We start from the raw sequence: 26,348 nt of genomic DNA, 5'->3' as shown, positions 1-26,348 counted from the left end.
TACGCTAATGTAGATGACTTCGTGGGTCATCTACGCTAATGTAGATGACTTCGTGGGTCATCTACGCTAATGTTGTTACTTCGTGGGTCATCAACGCTAATGTGGATGACTTCGTGGATAATCTATGCTAATGTGGATGACTTCGTGGGTCATCTACGTTAATATGGATGACTTCGTGGGTCATCTACACTGATGCAGATTACTTCGACGTTCATATGCTAATGTAGATGACTTCATGGGTCGTCTACGCTAATGTGGATGACTTCGTGGGTCACCTACACTGATGTGGATGACTTTGTGGGTCTCCTACGCTAATGTAGATGACTTCGTCGGTCATCAACGCTAATGTAAATGACTTTGTGGGTCACCTACGCTAATGTAGATGACTTCGTGGGTCACCCACGCTAATGTAGATGACTTCGTGGGCCATCTGCGGTAATATAGATGACTTCGTGGGTCATCTACGCTAATGTGGATGACTTCGTGGGTCATCTACGCTAATGTAGATGACTTCGTGGGTCATCTACGCTAATGTTGTTACTTCGTGGGTCATCAACGCTAATGTGGATGACTTCGTGGATAATCTATGCTAATGTGGATGACTTCGTGGGTCATCTACGTTAATATGGATGACTTCGTGGGTCATCTACACTGATGCAGATTACTTCGACGTTCATATGCTAATGTAGATGACTTCATGGGTCGTCTACGCTAATGTGGATGACTTCGTGGGTCACCTACACTGATGTGGATGACTTTGTGGGTCTCCTACGCTAATGTAGATGACTTCGTCGGTCATCTATGCTAATGTTGATGACTTCGTGGGTCACCTACTCTAATGTAGATGACTTCGTGGGTCACCCACGCTAATGTAGATGACTTCGTGGGCCATCTGCGGTAATATAGATGACTTCGTGGGTCATCTACGCTAATGTAGATGACTTCGTGGGCCATCTACGCTAATGTTGATGACTTCGTGGCTCATCTACGCTACTGTTGATGACTTCGTGGGTCATCTATGCTAATGTTGATGACTTCGTGGGTCACCTACTCTAATGTAGATGACTTCGTGGGTCACCCACGCTAATGTAGATGACTTCGTGGGTCATCTACGCTAATGTAGATGACTTCGAGGGTCATCTACGCTAATGTGGATAACTTCGAGGGTCATCTACGCTAATGTAGATGACTTCGCGGATCATCCACGCTAATGTAGATGACTTCGTGGGTCATCTACGCTAATGTTGATGACTTCGTGGGTCATATACTCTAGTGTAGATGACTTCGTGGGTCATCTACGCTAATGTAGATGACTTCGTGGGTCATCTACGCTAATGTAGATGACTTCGTGGGTCATCTACGCTAATGTTGTTACTTCGTGGGTCATCAACGCTAATGTGGATGACTTCGTGGATAATCTATGCTAATGTGGATGACTTCGTGGGTCATCTACGTTAATATGGATGACTTCGTGGGTCATCTACACTGATGCAGATTACTTCGACGTTCATATGCTAATGTAGATGACTTCATGGGTCGTCTACGCTAATGTGGATGACTTCGTGGGTCACCTACACTGATGTGGATGACTTTGTGGGTCTCCTACGCTAATGTAGATGACTTCGTCGGTCATCAACGCTAATGTAAATGACTTTGTGGGTCACCTACGCTAATGTAGATGACTTCGTGGGTCATATACGCTAATGTGGATGACCTCGGGGGTCATCTGCGCTAATGTATATGACTTCAAGGTTCATAAACGCTAATGTAGATGACTTCGTGGGTCATCTACGCTAATGTAGATGACTTCGTGGGTCATCTACCCTAATGTAGATGACATCGTGAGTCATCTACGCTAGTGTAGATGACTTCGACGTTTATATATGCTAATGTAGATGACTTCGTGGTACGTCTACGCTAATGTGGATGACTTCGTGGGTCATCTACGCTAATGTAGCTGACTTCGTGGGTCATTTACGCTAATGTGGATGACTTCGTGGGTCATCCACGCTAATGTAGATGACTTCGTGGGTCACTACGCTAATGTAGATGACTTCGTGGGTCATCGACGCTAATGTAGATGACTTCGTGGGTCATCGACGCTAATGTAGATGACGTCGTAATCTACTCTCAAGTACTTTTTGGATAATCTAAACTAATTTAAATGACTTCTTGAATCATCTACCCTTCAGTATATGTCTTCTTGAGTCATCGATGGCGAAGTGTGTGACTTCTTTGGTCATTTACTACATGAATTCATTTGTATTTTGTTGTGGGTACTATTTTTTCTTCTGTTGCGTTTTTTCTTATTATTTTCTAAAGCATACCACTTACCTCGTTGGTACCGGAACTTCTGTGAGATCACCCATAACGGCGGCATCTTTCAAACGTATAAAACCGGCCAATGGTTTTTGTAGAAAATCAACTTCACCCACCAAAATGTTGCTGGCCTCTGCACCAGGTGGGATTTTCCTCATGAAATTCATATTGGCTCGATGATCGCTGAGATCATTGCCACTGCTATTCCTCTGCATCGATTGACTGCTTGGACTCTTGATCATGTCCTCTGTTATAACAGGCATTTTATTATTTTTACGTAATTGTTTAGCTTTTTCTTTAAGGTTTTTTGTTTTTGAAAATTCAAAATTTTTACATTAAAAAATTTAACAACATTACCGAACAACACCAAATTACAAATCAAAAAAGATTTCAAATAAAATAACAGAGAAGAGTGCAAGTGCAAAGAGGATTGTGGATTACAGTTGTGGAGAAATCATAAAAGAAAATTTTATAAAAAAAAATAAATTCAAAAAATTAATAAAAATAAAAATCTCTACAAAATAAAACAAAAGTAGTGCATGCTTTTAGGGGTTGTGATGTGAATTGAACGCACATTTACATATGTATTGCTTAAAAGTAAGTGTTTTGTGAGCGTGAAGTAAGAGAGTTTGATTGTGCTGCGCAGTTGGGAGAAAATGAGAGTGATATTTTGTTGATAGTGGTTTGACAATTTCACTGTCCAAATATGTCATGAGAGATCTATGGGAGTGTAAGACAATTGAAGAAGTGAGAGAGCTTTTATTTTACAATAACAATTAGAGACTTAAAAAATATCATTCTTCATGCATTGTTTGGGTGTTAAATTTTTTATTTATTTGGGAACCAATTCGGGAAGAGAATCATATTCAAAACATAACCTATAAATTTCATACTCAAGTTAAAATTGTGTTTACATTAAACAGTATATTTAGGCTATGTTTACATTAGGGCCCATTTTCATGATAATTACTCGCTACTGATCTATTTGATGTAGCACGGCTTTAACTTGAGTGCGTTATAGTATATTCAAACGCATTTCTTTCCTGAGTAACATCAATCATGATAACAGGCTTCAAATGTAATAGTTGTTTCATAGTGTAAATTTCTACTAATTCCAAAAACAATTTAAACGTCTTTTAAATTTCATCATTTGCCAAAAAATTGTTTACCATTTGTTAAAATATGAGTCTTGAGACTTTTTGGTACGGTTAAGAAACGTCCACCCATGGTATGATCATCGCTTTTATTTCCATTTGAACCATTAGTGGTTGTAACGGAATTAGGCGATGTTGCTGTCAGTAAACCCGGTGTCGATGCAGCGCTTTGATGCTCTTCCACTAGAATTGATTCAGTTTTAATAGAAAAAAGTTAGATAGAGACATAAAAAGAAAGATGGAAAAAAGGAAAGGAAACATTGCCAAAAATTGTGACATTTTGTTATATCGATAGAAGAAGATTAAGAAGTCTTTTAACTGAAGATTCCTATAAGGTATTTATCTTGTTCATAGAGCGTCAGCTGAAGATCTTCTATTGATATAGAAGATCTAAAGAAGGAATTCTTTGTCAAAAAAAGTCTTCCATAGAAGTCTGGCAGGAGGACCTACCGGAGATCCTCAAATTTTTAAAGTCCTGTAGAAGCATATCTTTGTTTGAAGAACTATCAAATGGGGTTTTCATATTGGAGCAACTGTGGAAGGTCTTTTTTTATGGGACCTATAGAATACTATTGACAACTTATAGTAGGCCTAGAAGACCGGTAGAATAATCTCTTGTCTAGAAACCCTTCAGAAGGGGTTGTAATTTCAGTAGACCTGTGTATGATCTTTCATTTTTATAATAGATCATATATTATTTACACTATTAGTCATAGATAACTTCTGAGTCACTGATGACATGTAAGTCACAGATGACTTGTAAGCCACAGATGACTTGAAAGTCACAGATGACTTGAAAGTCAGATAGATGACTTGAAAGTCTTAGATGACTTGAAAGTCAGATAGATGACTTGAAAGTCTTAGATGACTTGAAAGTCATAGATGACTTGAAAGTCATAGATGACTTAAAAGTCATAGATGACTTGAAAGCCATAGATGACATGAAAGTCATAGATGACTTGAAAGTCATAGATGACTTGAAAGTCATAGATGACTTGAAAGTCATAGATGACTTGAAAGTCATAGATGACTTGAAAGTCATAGATGACTTGAAAGTCATAGATGACTTGAAAGTCATAGATGACTTGAAAGTCATAGATGACTTGAAAGTCATAGATGACTTGAAAGTCATAGATGACTTGAAAGTCATAGATGACTTGAAAGTCATAGATGACTTGAAAGTTATAGATGACATGAAAGTCATAGATGACTTGAAAGTCATAGATGAGTTGAAAGTCATAGATGACTTGAAAGTCATAGATGAGTTGAAAGTCATAGATAACATGAAAGTCATTGATGACTTGTAGTCTAGATGACTTCATCGTAGTTTGATCGTAGATGACTTTTTTAACTTCAATTTTTTTTTGCATTACCCATTCGTAAATATGTATGAATATTTCTAGATAGAGATGACTTTGTTGCCCACGACTCCCTGTCCTTATATCTTTTTATTGTGAATCATAAATAGTTTAGGATATTAACAATAAATTTACGCTCATTTAAAACTTATTTGATATGTGTGAAATGACCCACATATCTTATAATTTTTATATATATTAGGGTAGAAATATAAATGAATTTTTGCAACCAGTGATATAATAAAGAGAACAAATTAGAAAAATGGGAATTATACTCAGCACACAATTATTTTAACAACATGGATAAAGAGATGAAAAAATAAGAAGTGAAAGTTGTAGCACACAACAGATTTTTGAATGTGAATTCAGAGAAAAAATATTTAAAAATAGTCTCTTCTATCACTAAAGAGAAACATGTTTAGATGTGACAAAGTGTGTGTGTTTTTTAGATTAAAGGGGAAAAAGAGAGTAAACACATTTTGTTTTTAAATTGCTAAGATTATTTTTCATCACAAAAGAGAGACAAAAACACCATCAAAACCTTCTTCTTTACGTTGTTTGTTCGACGATGATGATGAGTATCCATGTGAGGTGGAGCCATGCGGAGAATGTGAGGAGCCGGCATGAAACCAAGTGGTTACACCAATATGACCAAGTTCAGCTATTAAGTTAATAATAATAATTACGGAAGGAAGGAAGGAAGCATATTTGTAAATAAATACAATTTGTGGTTTTTCTTTACAATTTTCTTGTTTCTTTTTTTATTTTGTCTTGTGAAAGGGCAAGGGCATGAGGTAATGATTTTAGAAAATTTGATTTATGACAGGAAAAGGAAAATGTGCTGCTATTGCTGCTGGTGGTGAATGTGAGAAATGGCAAAGATGGCTTGTTGTGATGTGGAAAAAAACTAGCCTACTTTAACACCCCTAGAACCTGTTTAAGGGAAATTATGTTCATTTATTATCCCTTCTGGTGGTGGGTGTTGGTTTTTCTAGGTATGCAAGGTGCTACACTTTTTACAGGTGCTACACTTGATAGCTAAGTACTCTGCTGTTGCTTCTGCATTGATTGTTGTTGTATGGAAATTTCTCTATGTATACAAATTTACCAAAAAATAAATTTTGAACGTTAACACAGCAACAACAACAACAATAATGTGTATTGTTTACCCATCAAATAATGATGGATGGATAATGATTAACTCAAGCAAAAGAATTTTACAAGGATTTTGGGAAATCAGAGAGAGAATAACAACAAATTGGCTCTACCTGTGGTGGGCACAGCAAGATAACAACCACGCTGATCCTTACTAGTGGCATAATAAGAAGGCGTTGTTGTCGTCGTCGATGATGCATAGAGTAAATTGCTGCCATCAAGTCCTGTTGAGGACACATTCACATGCAATGAGTTGGTAGAGGCATGTAAATCTTATACATATTAACATTTGATTAGTATTCAGTTACGAGTGTTAGTGTGTGTGTATAAGTTTTGAAAATAAACCCTGTTATTAAAATTTCTATATACGTATGTTTACACTATGTAACAAAAGTGATTAACTTTTTTTTCTCAAAATATAGCAACATATATAACTTCTTTAAGAGGAAATGTGGTTAATTTGTCTCGTCTTCCATGGTCCCGGTCGACACTAGAGGTATTTCATTGAAAAATGTGCATGAAATTATGCGTCTCTAGATCGACTTCCAGAGTAGAGTAAAATCATAAAATTGCTGTAGTGGGAAATTCGATTTAAGAACGCCTAATTTTATGAAATTTTTTAATAAAATTCACGCTAGTGTGGACCGGGACATAGTAATTAACGTTGTGTGTCTTATTATGTAATCTACAGTATAGTAGATGTCTTCGTATTTCGCATACTCTATAATAAACGACTTCGTTTGTGCCTTACTCTGAAGGAATGACTTCGTATGTAACCTACTCTATAGTACATAACTTCGTTTGTCTTTTACTCTAGAGGACTCTATAGGACATGCATTCGTTTTTCGTCTACTCTATAGTAGATTACTTCGTTTTTCGTCTACTCTATAGTAAATGACTTCGGTTTTTGTCTACCTTACACTAGATGACTTCGTTCTACGGCTACTCTATAGTAGATGACTTCGTTTGTCCTTCGCTCTGTAGTATATGACTTCGTATGTCATCTACTCTGACTTTTTTTCGTCTACTATATAGAAAATGACTTCGTTTTCCGTCTACGCTAAAGTAGATGACTTCGCTTGTTCTTTACTCTATAGTAAATGACTTCGTATGTCATTTACTCTATAGCAGATGACTTCGTTTTTCGTCTACTCTATAGCAAATGACTTCGTTTTTCGTCTACTCTATAGTAAATGACTTCGTTTGTTCTTTACTCTATAGTAAATGACTTCGCATGTCATTTACTCTGTAGCAGATGACTTCGTTTTTAGTAAATGACTTCGTATGTCATCTACTCTACAGTAGATGACTTCGTTTTTCGTCTACTCTATAGTAGATGACTTCGTTTTTCGTCTATTCTATAGTAGATGTCATGGTTTGTCGTCTACTCTATAGTAAATGACTTCGTTTTTCGTCTACTCTATAGTTGATGACTTCGTTTTTCGTCTACTCTATAGTAGATGTCATCGTTTGTCGTCTACTCTATAGTAAATGACTTCGTTTTTCGTCTACTCTATAGTAGATGCTATCGTTTTTCTCTACTCTATAGTAAATGACTTCGGTTTTCGTCTACTCTATAGTAGATGTCATCGTTTGTCGTCTACTCTATAGTAAATGACTTCGTTTTTCGTCTACTCTATAGTAGATGCTATCGTTTTTCGTCTACTCTTTAGTAAATGACTTCGTTTTTCGTCTAATGTATAGTAGATGTCATCGTTTTTATTTACTCCATAGTAAATGACTTCGTTTTTCGTCTACTCTATAGTAGATGACTTCGTTTGTCCTTTACTCTATAGTAAATGACTTCGTTTTTCGTCTACTCTATAGTAGATGTCATCGTTTTTCGTATACTCTATAGTAAATGACTTCGTTTTTCGTCTACTCTATAGTAGATGACTTCGTTTGTCCTTTACTCTATAGTAAATTACTTCGTTTTTCGTCTACTCTATAGCAGATGTCATCGTTTTTCGTCTACTCTATAGTAGATGACTTCGTTTGTCCTTTACTCTATAGTAAATGACTTCGTTTCTCGTCTTCTCTATAGTAGATGTCATCGTTTTTCGTCTACTCTATAGTATATGACTTCGTTTGTCCTTTACTCTATAGTAAATGACTTCGTTTTTCGTCTACTCTATAGTAGATGTCATCGTTTTTTGTCTACTCTATAGTAGATGTCATCGTTTTTTGTCTACTCTATAGTAAAGGACTTAGTTTTTCGTCTACTCTATAGTAGATGTCATCGTTTTTCGTCTACTCTATAGTAAATGACTTCGTTTTTCGTCTACTCTATAGTAAATGACTTCGTTTTTCGTCTACTCTATAGTAGATGACTTCGTTTGTCCTTTACTCTATAGTAAATGACTTCGTTTTTCGTCTAATCTATAGTAGATGTCATCGTTTTTCGTCTACTCTATAGTAAATGACTTCGTTTTTCGTCTACTCTATAGTAAATGACTTCGTTTGTTCTTTACTCTATAGTAAATGACTTCGTTTTTCGTCTACTCTATAGTAGATGTCATCGTTTTTCGTCTACTCTATAGTAAATGACTTCGTTTTTCGTCTACTCTATAGTATATGACTTCGTTTGTCCTTTACTCTATAGTAAATGACTTCGTTTTTCGTCTACTCTATAGTAGATGTCATCGTTTTTCGTCTACTCTATAGTAAATGACTTCGTTTTTCGTCTACTCTATAGTTGATGACTTCGTTTGTCCTTTACTCTATAGTAAATGACTTCGTTTTTCGTCTACTCTATAGTAGATGATTTCGTTTGTCCTTTACTCTATAGTAAATGACTTCGTTTTTCGTCTTCTCTATATTAGATGTCATTGTTTTTCGTCTACTCTATAGTAAATGACTTCTTTTTTCGTCTACTCAATAGTAGATGTCATCGTTTTTCGTCTACTCTATAGTATATGACTTCGTTTTTCGACTAATCTATAGTAGATGACTTGGTTTGTCCTTTACTCTATAGTAAATGACTTCGTTTTTCATCTCCTCTATAGATGGGTTCGTTTTTCGTCTACTCTATACTAGATGACTTCGTTGTTCGACCAATCTATAGTAGATGACTTCGTTTGTCCTTTACTCTATAGTAAATGACTTCGTTTTTCGTCTTCTCTATAGTAGATGTCATTGTTTTTCGTCTACTCTATAGTAAATGACTTCGTTTTTCGTCTACTCAATAGTAGATGTCATCGTTTTTCGTCTACTCTATAATATATGACTTCGTTTTTCGACTAACCTATAGTAGATGACTTGGTTTGTCCTTTACTCTATAGTAAATGACTTCGTTTTTCGTCTACTCTATAGTAGATGACTTCGTTTTTCGTCTACTCTATAGTAGATGACTTCGTTTGTTCTTTACTCTATAGTAAATGACTTCGTTTTTCGTCTACTCTATAGTAGATGTCATCGTTTTTCGTCTACTCTATAGTATATGACTTCGTTTGTCCTTTACTCTATAGTAAATGACTTCGTTTTTCGCCTACTCTATAGTAGATGTCATCGTTTTTTGTCTACTCTATAGTAGATGACTTCGTTTTTCGTCTAATCTTTCTTTTTACCCGAACCCGATCAGTACCATTGTAAATACTTTAATATATATACATATGTATATATTGTTAGTATAAGTCTTATGTTACATAGTGTAAATGATACATTACCAATAACTACAAACTCTAAACTGCAATTACGAATACATTACGTTACGTTGTCTACTAATTTCCATATATCCATGAGTTAAACATACGTTTACAAACATGTTAAGGGGCTCTGAAAGACGACTTTCTTGGCTTGATGTGAGATTATGGGATAGAAATGTTAATGATGAAAGAAATATAATCAAAGACAATAAAATAGACATAACATAGTGTAGAGAGCAAGAATATATTACTTACTTACTCTCTCGCTAATGTTTACATTACAAAATGACTTTAAACAGAGATGAAATCTTTTCAAATGTTATGGCAATGGGGGAATGGGATGAACACAAAGAGAGAAGTCATTATTCCACTGAGATCAAAGGGTGGAGGATCTTAAATTACTTATTGTGATAAGTTGACTTAAAAAAGAGCTTTCTAAAAGTACGTTTGCGCTGTACTCAAATTATTAAATTCAATGGGTTTAAAATGTCAACGGATGCTAACTCGGCAAAAAGTTCTAATGTAAATATATTTATAGTAAAGATGTGATCCTTTTTGCAGTGTTATAAAACTTCTCCCTTTGTGCTTTGATTTGATATTAAAATGTTTATGGTTTAATTATAATTACAATATTTAATGAGATTTACTTGTAATCCATTTTTTCCAAAACAAACTTACTTTTCGATGATGAATGATTACGTCCAATATCGGCCAGTGAACGTATAATTGGTAGCTTTGTCTTTTTATTGTATTCATGTTGATGACGATGACGCCGCAGCAGTGCATCCTTAACTTTATCCCTTGAGTCGGCTGGTAATGTGCGGGCATTTACCATATTTTCACAAACTAAATCGGCTATCAGTTCCAATGTGTTAGCCTCCATGTCCAATATCACAGAGCCGTTTAACAGCAGGGTTCTCAATTCGAACAGTGAGTGTAGCGACAATGTGGCCACATGTGGTTTAGACCAACGATTACCACCTTCTTCAACATCTTCTTCGAATTTAATCCATCTGGCTGTTTCTTTCCATTCGATTTCGTCGCCTTCCTTAACCAAAGTTAGGTATTCGGAGAAGAGTGGATGTGAGACGTGTGTTCCGTCATCGGCATCTTCACCCAAAATGAATTGTACCCGTTGTGCGGGTGGGGTAACTGTGGGGCAGGGAGAGAGAAAGAGAAGAGATTTTTTTGTTATTTTGTTCATGTTTAGAAGTTTAGTTGAGTGTTTGTCATTTAATTTTGAATTGTGGCCAGGCCCATTCGGCGTTGCATGTCCATGGCCAGTTTTGTTGGGAAATTTATTGTTTTGGCGAATTGTTTTAAGTGAAATTAATTTTTATTTTGACTTACCCGGTCTTTCAATTTCTGGTTGTCTCTCATCACCGCTGCTATCACTTTTGCCATGGTGGTGTTTACGTCTTCTTTGGGAATGGCGACGGCCACCAGGTAAGGGTACACCTACATAGACTGAGTGGGCCCGGTGTCCTGCAAAAAATGTTTAGAAAATTATAGATATTAGTTTTCACAACCATCTTTTATGAGGATTTATATAAAAAATACTTAAAAATTATTCAATTAAATAAAAGATTATTAAAAGGGGATAAAGGTAAATATGGATGCCCTTCTTTACCTTAACCCTTAGATTTTTGGATTCAAGTTGTATGGATCAAGTGCCAGCTATCTAACATTTTGTAATTAAGTTCTTGTTGTTGTTTTTCTGTTGCCATAAACAAACTTGTATTAAAATTCATTCTAACCGCCTCGGGTCAAACTAAATTAAACTGCGTATGCCGACACACTTTTCGATCACTTAACTGTCCAAACAATTATGCGTGAATGAAATTGTTGCGTGGTATTTTTCATTAACATTTCAAAACAACCATTGACAAAATATTTAATTAATTTGGTCATTGGTGGGCCAGTTTATTCGGCTATAGCCTTGAAATTTGTATTCTAGATACAGAGGAGGGAGGAAGAAGTTGATTTTAAATGCATAGCATTTGTTAAAATTTTTAAATATTTTAGACCTTTTTTTAAAGAAATATTTGCTATACTTTTGCCACACACGAAGCCAGTAGGTTTTCATAAAAATATCTAAACTGTCAATCAAAATTATTGAAATTAATTACAAGTAATTATGTCGACACTTAAAACGAATTTAGTTTTGTTGTTGTTGAGGAAATAAACACTGACTTGTTTGCAACCACAGCTTTCCATGATGAGTGTGGGAAATGATTTGTTTTGTCATTCCGTTGTAAATGTGTCATAATTTACATGACCATAAAAACTGTACAGCTTTTAAGGTATCAGGAAAACATGGTGACTCAATATAGAAGGAATGAAGGGGAAGTCAATGTACGCTGTGATAATAAAATTAAGTCAAATTAGGAATTTACAAAGATTTTACAAAAACATTAGTAATATTAGATTCTAATTTCAGCTCAAAGCCGGCATTAAATACTTTACTTTATACTTTGTATATAATGGCTCCTAAAAGTATGCAAAGTTCCAATTTATACTATTTAATAATAACATCTAAGACACGTAATACAATTGAAATATAGGTGGCGCTTGTCAGTAGGGTATTTTATACAGTTGGTTTTAATTATTGATATTATTATTATTATTATTATTATTATTATTTTGTCTACATTTTATGTATTTTAATTGTTTTTATTATCATTATTGTTCTTTTTATTGTTACTATGTTGTTATTATTATTATTGTTATTATAAATATTTTTATTGTTTATTTATTACTATTATTATTACTATTTTATTATTATTTTTAATGGACAATGAAAATTCATTTGCCTTATTTTTACTTATTATTATTTATTTTCCCCAATCTAATTCTATCTAATTTGTTTACTGGGTTATCGGCTACAATCACCCAAACAAACCAACCAACCAACCGAAATCTAATCACCAGATAAACATAGTACAAATATTGTTTATATGATTGCTTGTTGTCGTACAGCATTTCTAACATTTATATTTGTACCTATGTTTATCTATGACAGCTGTAAAAACTAAAATAAAGCCACAAAAGAGACCGAATTCTTCATAGGCGTCAAATTGTCTATGACTGAAAATTGAAGCAAATACAAGCAGCCATGCAAATTAACTAAATAAATAATAAACATTTAATGAATAACTATATATTTAAAGTGACAAATGCGTTGGTAGTTAATTGTTATGAACAATAATTATAAATATCATTAATAGTTAAATAATAACAAAATTAAGGGATTGTTTATTTAATAGCAATATGACATATTTCATACATACATATATTTAATAACAATATTAAATATTTTATTTGTTTACTTCATTTTTGATTTCAGATCTAGTCGAACTTGGTTAGAACAAACTAAGCCAATAAGCGTCTTATTGGCTTAGTTGTTTGTAAATTAATTTAAGTACCCAACAAACATTTGGGTGATGCATGAGCCAAATAACCCATAGCAACGTAACATATGTACAGTAAAAGAAAAATAATAGATTATTTTTTTTTAAAAATATTCAAGGCGGAACGGACTCTAACAAAGTAAAGAATAACTGTCTGAAGATAAAAACGATGTGTACTAGCGAAGACACACGCTACTTTAGCGAATACGCTATTTAGCGGACACACTTTGCGCTATATAAGCGAATATTTATCTGTAGGAGGAGTTTCTTTATCGTTATACCTATTTTAAGCTGAAAACAATTATTTGAAACTACAATGAAACATTTATTAGGAAGGAATTGTTTGCCATCACCAAATAAATGTGCAAAGAAACTGCGAATTGTGAGCAAAGGCCGATATGGTTTCTCCAGCGGCAAAACTGTTGGTACCATCCTCCCATTCAAGCAAAAGAGGACAATGGAAGCGACGGTGTCCATAGACCAGCAATACCTAATTGTTCCGAAAATGCATCATCAACGTGCAAAAGAAGCATGACCCAACAAGCGTATTGAACTTAATGTCAGTCAGAATTCCGCAAGGCTATCAACAAGGAAAATATAAGTCCCGCAACATTAGCCAAGTAAGCGTTGGAATATCGATCCCTTCATAATCTGATGCAGCGCTCAGTCAAACGCAACCATATTGATAAATTGGCAAATGAAGCAGAAACGGCAGCAAGCATTGTTGACTTCCCGTACAGTATTTAGGATCACCAAAGAATTGGCAAACCGCAATACACCTCTTCAACACCCCGTAGAATATGACCAAGATCAATATTCTCGCTGGATGCAACACTTAAGCCTTCTGAATGCTGAAATTAATTCTGAACAACATCATATCCATTTTGATCCCACCATCTATGATATAAATTCAAGGATACGCGCAATAAGTGAAGTCTCCTCTGCCATCAAGCAACTACCGAATAGATAGTATACCCGCTGAAAGTTAGTGCTGACATCCTCCTTTGATATTTGAAGGCTAGGAGCAAGAGACCTTTCCGAGTGAATGGAAAGATGACATAATTGTACAAGTTGCTAAAAAGGAAGACTGTTGAATTTAATTCAGAGGTACATATACTTTCGATCGATTTTGAAAAGGCTTTCGACAGAATTAATCGTGTTTGCATTTGGCTTATGCACATTATAACAGAAAGCTACAATGCCTTAAACTGGCTACGTTTTGTATAAAGGAAAATTGTCTCAACCTTTCAAGTTGTGAGTAGAGTGAGACAAGGTCGATTTCTCCCCCTATCTTTTTTTTGCATGTCATCGAGGACGTACTAACTTCGTTTGATCGAAAAGGTATACAATGGCGAATAAATGTCGCATTTTTTGAATTATTTGGTCTATGCATATGACATTTGCCAACTGTCAAACAGAGACGCACAACTGAGAGGCACAAGCCTACAGATAAATTCAACAAAAATAAAATGATTATTAAGACCTACACCGACCAATAATTACACGAAGGAGGTCAAAGCTATGCATATGTTATCTGGGAAGCTTGGTGGATCTGGATGGTGGCACAGAAATATATGTAGAAGCAAAAATTATTAAAGCTAAAGCAGCATTTGGAATGCTGGCACCAATTTGGCGAAACAACAGTTACGAACAAAGCTCAGAATAATCGAATCAAATGTCAAATCTGTATTGCTGTATGAATGTACGACGTGGAAGGTCACCAACGGCGTTAAAGAACGACTACAAGTTTGCAATCGCCGGATTCTAAGCATATTTTGACAGCGTGTAATAACGAACGCGTAGCTCTTACGCCAAGCAAACCAGATGGATGTGGTTTCTGAAATCCGAAAATGTAAATGGCAATGGATTGACATTGCGGCAACAATATTGCAAAACACGCTCTACGCTGGAATTCGTTCAGCCAAGAAGGAAGAAAGGTTGGAAGACCAAAGAAAACCTGAAGACGTTACACAGCAGCCGAAATGATAGACGTGGGATCAACTTAGATATATAACTCCATATACTCAATAGGAGTTAAAGGCTCGGATAAAATAATATTTGGTAAGCACGTTTTTTCTGGAGAGATCTCCATCTCACTGTGACGACAAAAACCTTGAGAGCTTTGAATGTCAGACCTTGGTCCTAGGTTGGAAAGCTCAAACAATCTACAGAATGTGTTAGATGAGTGCAAACTGTGGGGATCAATTGCGATGATTGCCAGAACTTCGAAATACTCGCTCGAATGTTCCTCGAATACCAGCGGATGTACTCCTGCGAGTGAAAAAATAAATCGAGTATATTCTATTTTTCTATGACATTCGCATAAGAGCGTATATGATTTGCTCGACTTGGATCAAAATACGTTCAAAATCGAGCTGATTATACTCCTGCAAAGTACTTTTTTTGTTTTTGTTATACTACTTCGAATTTCGAACATTGACTCCCACCTTTATGTTTCAAAAAGGAGTACTCGCTAACACAGCCACATAAAGCAAAAGAGTGGAGAGTAAACTGCTTGTGAAACTCGTATGCTTTGAGTGCTCCTACACACGTTGTGGTCGATAAAACAAGAGTTAATACCGGCAACAAGACAGTCCTTGTAGTTCGATTGCAACAAATGTTTGAAGAGAAAGTTCAACCCTCACCCAAGTTTAGCATGATGTGAGATCCCTTTTGCAAAGTTTAAACAGATCTCAAACATCTACAATGCACACTCTCGTGCCATCCTAGCTCTAATTCCATTTATTCTGCTTACTCATGAGCTTATCATTGGTTCTCAGTAGTCAATTGTTCCGCGCTGAATATTTTGAAGAACTAATTGCATCCAGAAAAAAAAACTCATTACAAATGTATTTAATAACCCATTATGTTAACAATGGTGCCATCGTGGTGCAATACACACCCGTCTTGCACGCTGAGGGTCGTCGGTTCGATTCCCCGGCCAGGTAAAATCAAATTTTCAACGATGGTAAAATACCCACCAGTGTAATGTTGGCGATATTTCCTGAGTATTTCAGCCATGTAAAACTTCTCCACAACTGATGTCTTGAGACACGCCGTTCGGACTCGGCGATAGACAGTAGGTCCCATATCATTGAGCTAATATAAGTCGGGATACAGAAGAAGTTTTCCATGTCCCGTCTGGGATGGTTGTAGAACAATCATAATATGTTCCGAGAAATAAGTAGTTATTTTTGACCTCTTAAATAGTTACGACTTTTAGTTACTAAAGATTAACTACTTATTTTAGTGGCCAACAACAACTACTTATTTCTCGCAAGGGGTTAAAATAATGGGTAAGTAAGGACTGAATGCCTACCCAAAAGCTCTCAAATGCTTGAAGACCCAATTGGAAGAAATATGAAACTCCAATCAGCATTGCCGAAAGCAACCAGTGCTGTGAGCTCCTGGCGCAAGAAGGAAAACTTCTCACTGAGATTCATCCTCCTCAATGGCAACGTGAATATTTAACTTTCTTGTGCCTCTATCTTTATTAAACTGGCCTCATTTCTCGATACTTCGATAACTACTTAATCCATTTAGCGCCGAGAATTTTTTTTGCGAGAAAACTTAAAATTTTGTTTTTTTCTTTTTTTTTACTTTAAGCATTAACTTTTTTCTCTAAAGCGTGTAGTTTTCCTGCAATCGGGCCTTCTTTTAAAAGTGCTGAAAACTTTGAAGGGTAATATCTTCTTACACGCCAATTCCTTCGCCTGTGACTGAGAAAATACTCGTACATCATTCCTAACAAATCCCTGACTTTTGGCCTGTTCCCGCACTTTATAAAGTGGTAAAAGTAGTAAAAGTTGTAAAAGTAGTAAACGATTTTCATATAAATTTTTTGATATCACAAAGGAAAAATTGTTATCGTAGTAACAAATGGTAGCTTCTTGCAGGTTTTGGAACGGGCATTTTGTGTAAAAGTGCTAAAAATTGTAACAACTTTTTTGATCTGGAACAGAGCTTTTATATGAATGTAACTGATAAAATGTTTATCGCATATTTAAATTTTTCATCAAAAGTCGAAAATGACAAAAAATTCGAGTTTTTTGAATTGCTTGAATTGCGTGGAAACACGTAGGCCAAATGAAGCTATAGAAGCATGGAACGACAAATAACAGACAAAATGCAAAAAAAAAAAAACACAAAAATTTGCGAAAATATTCGAGTTTTACGTACATTTTTGCAACCGTTTTTAGTGGCGTTTACACGACCAGTGGCTTTATGTGGGTTAAATGCATTATCGATCTTAAACTATCGAAATATTTCTGTATTACTTATACAGATGGCGCTAAATATATGTATGTGTTGATCATTGTGCGGAACTGCATTCCATGGACAAACTCCAACAATACTGTACTCTGTAGCCATAAGATTAGGTCTGTCTGGTTACTCAAAAGTTTGCAACAATTTGTACAAATTGTTACAGAATGTTGTCTGTTAACTCACTTGTTCTCGGTTAATAGTAAGTTTACATTTACGAAATCCACCCGATTTCAGCTGTCAATTTCATTGCTTAAACGTCAAATGAAATCCAATGGATTTCAGATAAGTTTTCATTTGACGTATACGCAAAGGAATTGATAGTTGAAATCGATTGGATTTCGTAAATGTAAACCAAACATAACTCGCTGTTCTTCATTGAAAACATGCAAGTTTTTGCTGGAGAAATTTCTTCTAGCAAGAACTTGCAAGTAACGTCGTATTGAAATATCTTTCTACCGTATATTTTTTACATATTTTTTGTTTGTTTTACTCACCTTCAAAATCATTTTCTGTAAATTGTTGACTAAAATCTTGATCGCCTATTATGCGAGGATCCTTAGAGGCCTCATCATCACCGCTGGAAGTATGCATGGTCCAGGGTCTGTAAATAAAATAAGACGTAAAAATATCAAATTAATTTATGTTTGAAGTTATAATAAATATTTAATTATTGCAAAACACCCATTAATTACTTAAACAAACTTTTCTCATTGCGAATACATTATCTACTATATCGATAATTAATTAATGACTAAAAAACCCCGACACTAAGTGTAAATTGTTTAAATAAAATGTAATCTCAATAGCACCATTAACGTCCTACGAATTAAAAAAACTTTACTTATCAAGGGCTGAATAAGGTGTTAGAGGGTATAATGATGCAATAAATTATATAAACATTGCTATTTGTTGTTAATTTTATACAATAACAGAAATATTCATAAATGAATTAACGTTTTTTATTTTCTCTGTTAAGAGTTTAATTTGCCGGTATTATGAACGGTTACACCCTCGGCACTTAGCGTTACGTTGTCATCAATTTCAATACGATTAGTAATGTCACTCAATGGACTGGGTATAACACAATGCAGCAAGATGCGGTAATATTTTGTAAATATTTCGTTCTAGATATTTTTAATTCTACAATCAATTTGTAATAATAACCCGTAACGTAGTAATAGTTAAATATTCCGCCCAAAATTATGCTCATCAGCAATTTTTAATTAACTATTGAAATAATAATATTGATATTGAAATATAGGTGGCGGTATATCTCAGCAATCTTTTAGGGCAAATTAAATAAAATAGCTTAAAATAGCTTCCATTTCTGAAGTGTCAAAATTCAACTAATTACCAGTATATATTTTTTTATTTATGTGGTTTGGCGTTTTTTATTTGGGATGACGACTTCTGTTTTGCTTTTCAAAATAGTCAGGCTTAAGTTGTTTTAATATTTTATTAAAACAACTTTAATTTATTAGTGGGAAAAATTGGGGGGTAAGGCAGGGAAGACTATAGTGTTAGATCTCGCACAAATCTTCATCAGTTCCCTTGTTTTTCAACAAGTGTCAATTGCTCGCTCAAATAGATAAGTGTCCAAAGAAACACTCTGATCGAGAATTTCTTTGGCACTACCTAAACTCGAACAACTTCACTTGCAAACAAAACCAAATCTTTCCCACTGCTATGCGTTCGTTGAGTCTCCACGAAAAAAGGAAAAATTTGCAAAAAATTGTTTAATAACTGTTCACGTATTTTTATATCCCCTTTGATGAATTGTCAGATTTTAAATCCCTTGAAGGTTTATACCTATTTTTGTTGAATTTTCATTTTCTTGTAATATCGTGTATGTAATCGTCCCTCCATTACACCTAATTGGCTAACTGTGTCTGCTCGTCTGAGTAGCATGCTTTTAAAAGCCATTCATATTGAGCGATTAAATCTGAATGAATTAGACTTATAATCAACCTGTATTATTATTTCAACTTGTTTAGACATGTTTATTGACATGTCGAAGCAAAAAACATGCCGGACACCACCACCCTCACTTTAGTACATATTTGCTAAGATCTACGTAATGCAGATTATGAGTGTGCTGATGACGAGACCTCATTGATGCCTAGTGGCGGCGGCAGTGGTCGTGGTGATGATAATTCTACCGCTTCCATTGCTGCTGCTGATAAAAGAGCAAAGGCATACTCATATTTGCATAAAACCATCCATAAACTGCAAATGATTAGCATTTTCATAACAATAACAAACAGCCAGCCACCACAACACGAGGAACAGAACAGTCTTTGTGTGTAATGATTCATAAAAACAATTCCAAAGTGGAAAATCTCATGGACAATAGTTGGGCTATTTATGGAACGAGGAAGCAAGGATATTTGAATAGGCTAATTTGATTGGAATGTATTTCATAGAGCCACAAATAATTTAAAAGGAAATTTGTTATTCAAATAGGATGAGAAAGATTTAATTTCTAAGGGTAATATTACAAGTTTGAATTAGTTATTGGTTGTGATAAAAGGAAAAGTTTCACAGTTTTCAAATTTTAAATTTTCCCATTTTTGTGGATGTTTTTGCATTAAAGGAAGATTTATATTGGTATAACTGCAATGTTAGCTGTTGGTTTCTTAAACCTTCAAAATTGTTTACGATGCGTTTCATTGAAAAAATTTCATGAAACCAAGGATAATTGGGTCGAGTTCCCTACTAGAGTAATATGAAGTTGCTGTATTGGGGAACACTATTTAAGAACGCCTAAAAATTCCAATGAAACCACTCTAGTTTGACCTTCGACAAAGCTGAAAACTATGAAACTGCTCGGTTTTGTTAATCTAATTTTGTATATTTCAACGCTTTACTTTTCTTTCAGCTTCCTGAATAACCTACGGAACGTATATCTTAAAAATTTTCAGTTTAAAGACATGAAAAATATGCATTTGTTCGATTAAATGCAATTATTTGCTTCGAACAATTTCATAGTTCTCAGCTTTTGGTTTGCTTTTTTGTGTTTACAAAACTGAAAGCTATGAAACTGTTCAATCTTCTTTATTTCTAATTAACTCCTTGGGGAGCATAGGGCCTTTACAAAGTTTTTCCAAGATAATCTATCATTCGCAATATTTTTTATATGAAACTGTTTCATACTGAGGGTAAAACAGCATGGCATAAATTTAGAATATATCCATAGTTTTAAATGTAAAGATATATGTTTTTCTTGCTTCTCCAAAAGCTGAAAACTATGGATCTTCTCTATCAGGCAAATTCATAAGTAGTTTTCAGCTCAATAAACGACAAAGAAGAGATTTGGAATTAATTTAACATGCAACTCCCTAGCAATTCTTTATCCTTGGAAAACAAGATCCACTTTTATCATATCTATAGGCTGATCTCTTCACTATGAACCACGCTAATTTTGAGTTGAGCTGAAATATCAGGAAAGTACGATACAAATACCATTATGAGACGCGTTTCAGCGTCGATTTTTCAAAAAGAGATGGGCCGCAGAAACAGTTGTGGATTACTCCAGGCATTTTCGGATGTGCTATAGCAAACGATTCCTCTTTAGAAGTTTTGTGACATTAAAAGTAGAACTATTTTCCACAAACACTCCTGTAGGCCTATTCTGTAACTTTTTAACAACTTTACTCATTGTTTATTTTACAACAATTTCATTTTGTAGTTGTTAAAAAACAAAAGAAATTTTAACAACTTTTCAATCGATAAAAGTTACAGAATAGACCTGCTGATGGGACAAGAGGAGACTACTCTCATATCAATTAATGAGCCCGATTCAGGCTCAATAATAAATGTACTATATATTTTATCGCCCAATCCGAACGGAAGTGGTATCTAATGATAACACTGGAAGAAAACCTAAGAAATGAAGGTCAATATTACTCAGAGGTATTATGTCACCGCTGAAAAAAAATTAGAATCCATAAAATGCTTTAAAGAAAGCAGCGTAAGTCGTCATATTTTTTTAACCAATATCTTCAAAAACTGATTTAATATCGGCTACACCATCAGACGGAAGCAATAGTGATTTCGGTTCCATACACAAGTATGTGGGAGTTATAAGCCAAATTCCTGACTTTCGCCCACTTTGTAGTTAATTGAACGATTTCGATTAACGCTAGAGTAAGAATACTGTTCAAATCGGATTCAGAACAGAGAATTTCAACACTCACAAATGCATTGCCTGCCTTCTGTATAAATTAAAATGGAGATCATTGACTGTTAGGCCGGACTTTGCAAAACCTTTCACAATCTTTTGATCAACTTGACCGACTTGATCAACAGACTTTCCTCAAGGAGAGAAAACTTCGGTTTTAGAGTTAAGATTAGTAAAGGTCAATGCAGGATGTAAAGGATTGATTGAAACTATCAAAAGACTGGCTCCTGTTCAGATCTACAACGCTATTAACTTTTATATAATCTGTGTATTTTCGATGGGAAGTGTCCCAAACTTCTTAAAAAGTGATATTTTAAGGGTAAAACTCTGCAAACTTCTTCGGACGATACACTCCAAACGGTAGAGTTGGCAACACATACATATACAAGGCTTCAATTAACTTTGAACAGATTGATGTATTTTTGATCACATGTCGTCTAAACTTCTTGAAAAAGATAGCTAGCTATCTCAGTGAACAAACCTGTCACGTTGAAAAGATTTTAAGAATTTTCGAGAGAAAAGTAGTAATAACAAGTAAGAAAAGCGTTAAGTTCGATCGGGCCGAACTTTTTATACCCTCCACCACAAATTTCAGCCATTTCGATGGAATAATGTGGCCACTACCTTCAAAATACCGAAATTCGGAAGGTACCATTCTATGGGGGCTATATGATGACGTGGACCTATACCTACAAATTTCTGGGGGAAAGTTTTATACGCCTAAAGAAGACTAAATACCAAATTTCAGCCATCTCGGTGTGATAATGAGGCTAAAACGTTCAAAATATCGAAAATCGGGAGATATCGTATTATGGGGGCTATATCAACACGTGGACCTATATAAACATTTTATGGTAGAAATGTTTCTTAGCCTCTGGAAACAAAAAATACAAAGTTACAACCGATTATTTGGTCAAATGGGTCTAATACATTCAAAATATAATAAAATGACGGGTACTTTATAAGGGGTCTTATGTGGGGACTATACCAAAACTTGGACCTATACAACCCAACTTTGGTAGGAATGTTTTCTGGCCTCTGAAGACACAAAATACCAAATTGCAACCAATTCTGTGGTCAAATGGGTCTAATACATTCAAAATATATTAAAATGACGCGTACTTTATATGGGGCCTTATATGGGGGCTATACCAAAACGTGGACCTATATAACCCAACTTTGGTAGGAATATTTTTTGGCCTCTGGAGACACAAAGTACCAAATTACAACCAATTCGGAGGTAAAATGGGCCAAATATCTTAAAAATTCTTTAAAACGACGACGCGTCATTTTGTATGGGCACTATACGAAAGCGTGGACCTACATAGCCCGCTTTCAATACCAAAAGTCCTACGTAAATATAACATATTTTCCCAAAATTTCATCAACCTACGTCAATCCGTTCGGACGCTAGAGTGATTTCCACAGACGGACAGACGGATAGACGGACGGACATGACTATATCGATGTAGAATTGCCCGCTGATCAAGAATATATATACTTTGTGGGGTCTACAATGATTATTTCGAGTAGTTACAAACGTAGTGACAAACTTAATATACCCCCATCCTATGGTGGAGGGTATAAAAATATTGGGTGCAAGACGAGTGAGAAAACGAAGATTGTGTACGAAATAATGATGAAATTAATGCAATACTCGAAGGAAAAGACTTCGCAGAATACACAAAAGCCCAGAAGTTATGTTGGACAGGACATGTAGCGAGAATGTCTGAAAACAGAGTACAAAATAAAATTCTAAGCGCAAATCCCCTCAGTACTCAAAAGTAAACCCAATAACAAGGTGACTGGATGGAGTAGAAAAACTATACTAAAACAAAGAAAACGGAGCATCAATAATTGGACTATGATAACCAGAAGATGATGTTGCTGATCTAGTGAAGACCAAGAAAAATATTCATTCATAAAAAAATCTGTACCTAAGTTAAGTAGTTAGTGCGACGTAATGTAAGGTTGTCTGACGTAACGTATATAATAATATATAACGGCGTAACATGTGTCCTAAGAAAGTAGACATCATTGTAGAGAGAATGTCTGAAAACAGTCAGCAAATTCTAAGCGCAAATCCCCTCAGTACTCAAAAGTAAACCCGAGAACAAGATGACTGGATGGAGTAGAAAAACTAAAAAACTAAAACGATTATAACCTACATAAAAAACTAAAAGAATCCGCAGGAGTGTATAGGAAGGCATCACCAGCAGTACTAACGGATGACAACAACCAGCCCATTTTCGAGACATCACACATAAAGGATCAATGGAAAAACTATATTGAACAATTATTCACTGACGATCAACGATCAAGATATTACCAGGACATAAATACTTTTATAACAGGAAATCCAATCACTAAATCCGAAGTGGAATATGCGATTCAATCACTAAAGGACAAGAAATCAACCGGACCTGATGAAATTCCTTCTGAAATCTTAAAACTTATAGATGAGGACAACATATCACTCATTGTACAACTTTTCAATTATGTGTATGATAATGGTCAATATCCGAACGATTGGTTGAACTCAACTTTCATTGCGATACCGAAGAAATCGAACGCAAAAAAGTGTTCTGACTACAGGCTTATTAGCCTTATGTGCCACATATTAAAAATGTTTTTGAGAATAATTCACAAAAGAATATACGCCAAATGTGAAAGCGCTATGGGAGAGTCACAGTTCGGCTTCAAGGAAGGTATGGGTACCAGAGAAGCCCTATTATCCCTTCAAGTACTGGTACAGAAATGCCGGGAAGTCCAAAAAGATGTTTATATATGTTTCATCGATAATGCAAAGGCATTTGATACCGTCCAACACGAAATTAATCGATATACTGAGGGGAATAGAAATACCGGAGAAAGAGATCAGATGCATACGAAATTTATACTGGCACCAAAAGGCAAGAATTGAAGTAAATGGAGATCTGACAGACGAAATTCCCATATCAAAAGGAGTTAGGCAAGGTTGCATATTATCCCCGATTCTCTTTAATATATACTCCCAAAAAATATTTCAAGAGTCAATTGAAGGAGAGCGGATCGGGATAAGAGTTCAGGGGAAAATTATAAATAACATACGTTACGCTGATGATACCACAATTATTGCTAGCAGTATAACTGGACTACAACAGCTCCTAGACAAGCTCACTCTCGTAAGCGAAAAATATGGCATCAAAATAAATATAAAAAAGACAAAATACATGGTTGTAAGTCGAAAAGATGTAAGTTGTGAAACGCCACTAATTATTAAGAACGAAAATATCGAACGTGTAAAATCTTTTATATACCTTGGCATTTTAATTAACGATCAATGGAACATATCAAACGAAATTAAGCGTCGAGTGGAGATGGCCAGAAACGCCTTTTTTTAAATACAAAAACACACTTACCAACCACGAAATAAGTCTCGCAACTAAGATTAGATTTGTAAAATGCTATATTTGGTCTATATTACTATATGCTGTAGAAACTTGGACCATCAAAAGTGCAGATCAAAAAAAATTGAAGCATTTGAAATATGGGTCTATCGAAGAGTTCTAAAGGTGCCCTATACATCGCACACTTCAAACCAAGAAATTCTAAGACGAATGCATCTCGACAGACAACTCTTGCACATTGTCAAATCAAGAAAACCCGCATACCTTGGACACTTGATGAGGAATTATAAATACAAGTTTATGCAATGTATTATTAAATGTACCATAGAAGGACAACGACCAAGAGGCAGAAGAGAGATATACTGGCTAAGTAACATCCAAGAGTGGACAGGATATAGATGTGAAACAAATCTGCTACATGCTGCTAAAAACCGAGAGCTGTCAATAATTTCATAATATAAAATATTAAAACATATTCAGATGTAATACTATAACATTGTATGGTCGCTTAATATCCGAAAAACGGATCCGCAAATAAAGAAGAAGAAGAAAACTAAGAAAACTGAACATCATTAATTGGACTATGATAACCAGAAGATGAAGATGCTGATCTAGTGAAGACCTTGGGCAAATTCTTCTATTTAATAAAGACCAAGGAAAATATTCATCCATAGAAAATCGGTAAAAGGTCTTCCATCTACAGAAGACATGCAAAAATATCTTACCTATTGGTGCTTTGGAGATGTTTCAATGCGTGGTAGATGGTAGCTTTCTTCTTCTGTTGAAGACGTAAGTTAAGTAGTTAGTGCGACGTAATGTAAGGTTGTCTGACGTCACGTTTAAAATATATCACAGTTACTGAATCCGTAACACTAACAATATATGACGGCATAACATGTGTCCTAAGAAAATAGTCATTACTAAGAGGTAGTTTACACTAGCTATCAATGTCATATGACACGAAATAAAAATATTCCATATTTACCCACGAAGGCAATGTGGAGACGTCGTTTTTTTACATTTTTGCTGGTGTGGGCGCACAGAGTAAATGGCGTAAGGAAAATCACCAATATTACGCATATTAGCGAATATATAACGATGGAAAATGTCATGTCATATGACATTTACATATAGTGTAAACTACCCCTAACAATAATCTGCAACTCTTTGAAGCAGAAGCAGAAGAAAATAAAACGCAAGTTATAGATCAAGTTGTGTTGTCTACATTCATTTTCGTCTTTGGACAAACATTAATTTCGGTTCTAAAACTACTCTGTAAAATTACAACCTCTACAAGTCCATACGCATTTATCGGATCTTGTACACAGGGGAAGATCTGCTATAGAAGTTCAAAATGCAATTGAATTGCTATCGGCCCATAGGCAGGCTTAAATTGCATAAAATGGAATAAATAACAAATATAATCTTAGGAAAGGTAGAAAACCTGCGAAATAGAAGACCAGAGTAAGATTT

The 26,348-nt window shown here is 35.1% G+C and overlaps 1 protein-coding gene across 14 annotated transcripts in view; it reads right to left on the bottom strand.

Moving 5' to 3' along the window:
* Positions 1-26,348, bottom strand: part of Ndae1 (Na[+]-driven anion exchanger 1) — a 192,292-nt gene that overhangs the window by 30,395 nt on the left and 135,549 nt on the right. For 4 of the 14 annotated variants that reach the window (XM_073971542.1, XM_073971541.1, XM_073971540.1 and 1 more), the window contains exons 2-5: positions 17,801-17,907; positions 10,981-11,115; positions 10,309-10,782; positions 2,335-2,566 (exon numbers count right to left, since the gene is read on the bottom strand). In XM_073971542.1, coding sequence (XP_073827643.1) covers positions 2,335-2,566; positions 10,309-10,782; positions 10,981-11,115; positions 17,801-17,897 — 938 coding nt within the window. In that variant the 5' untranslated portion in view covers positions 17,898-17,907. Of the gene's footprint in view, positions 1-2,334; positions 2,615-3,488; positions 3,657-5,372; positions 5,493-6,099; positions 6,259-10,308; positions 10,783-10,980; positions 11,116-17,800; positions 17,908-26,348 lie in introns of all 14 variants that reach the window. The other 10 variants (XM_073971537.1, XM_073971545.1, XM_073971535.1 and 7 more) reach the window with 5 other exon arrangements.

The sequence above is a fragment of the Musca autumnalis genome, unplaced genomic scaffold (genome assembly GCF_047663935.1).
Source record: "Musca autumnalis isolate F117 unplaced genomic scaffold, ASM4766393v1 scaffold_2, whole genome shotgun sequence".
NCBI classification, from domain to species: domain Eukaryota; kingdom Metazoa; phylum Arthropoda; class Insecta; order Diptera; family Muscidae; genus Musca; species Musca autumnalis.
Note: the sequence above shows the minus strand (reverse complement) of the source record. Positions and strands in the feature narration are given on the sequence as shown.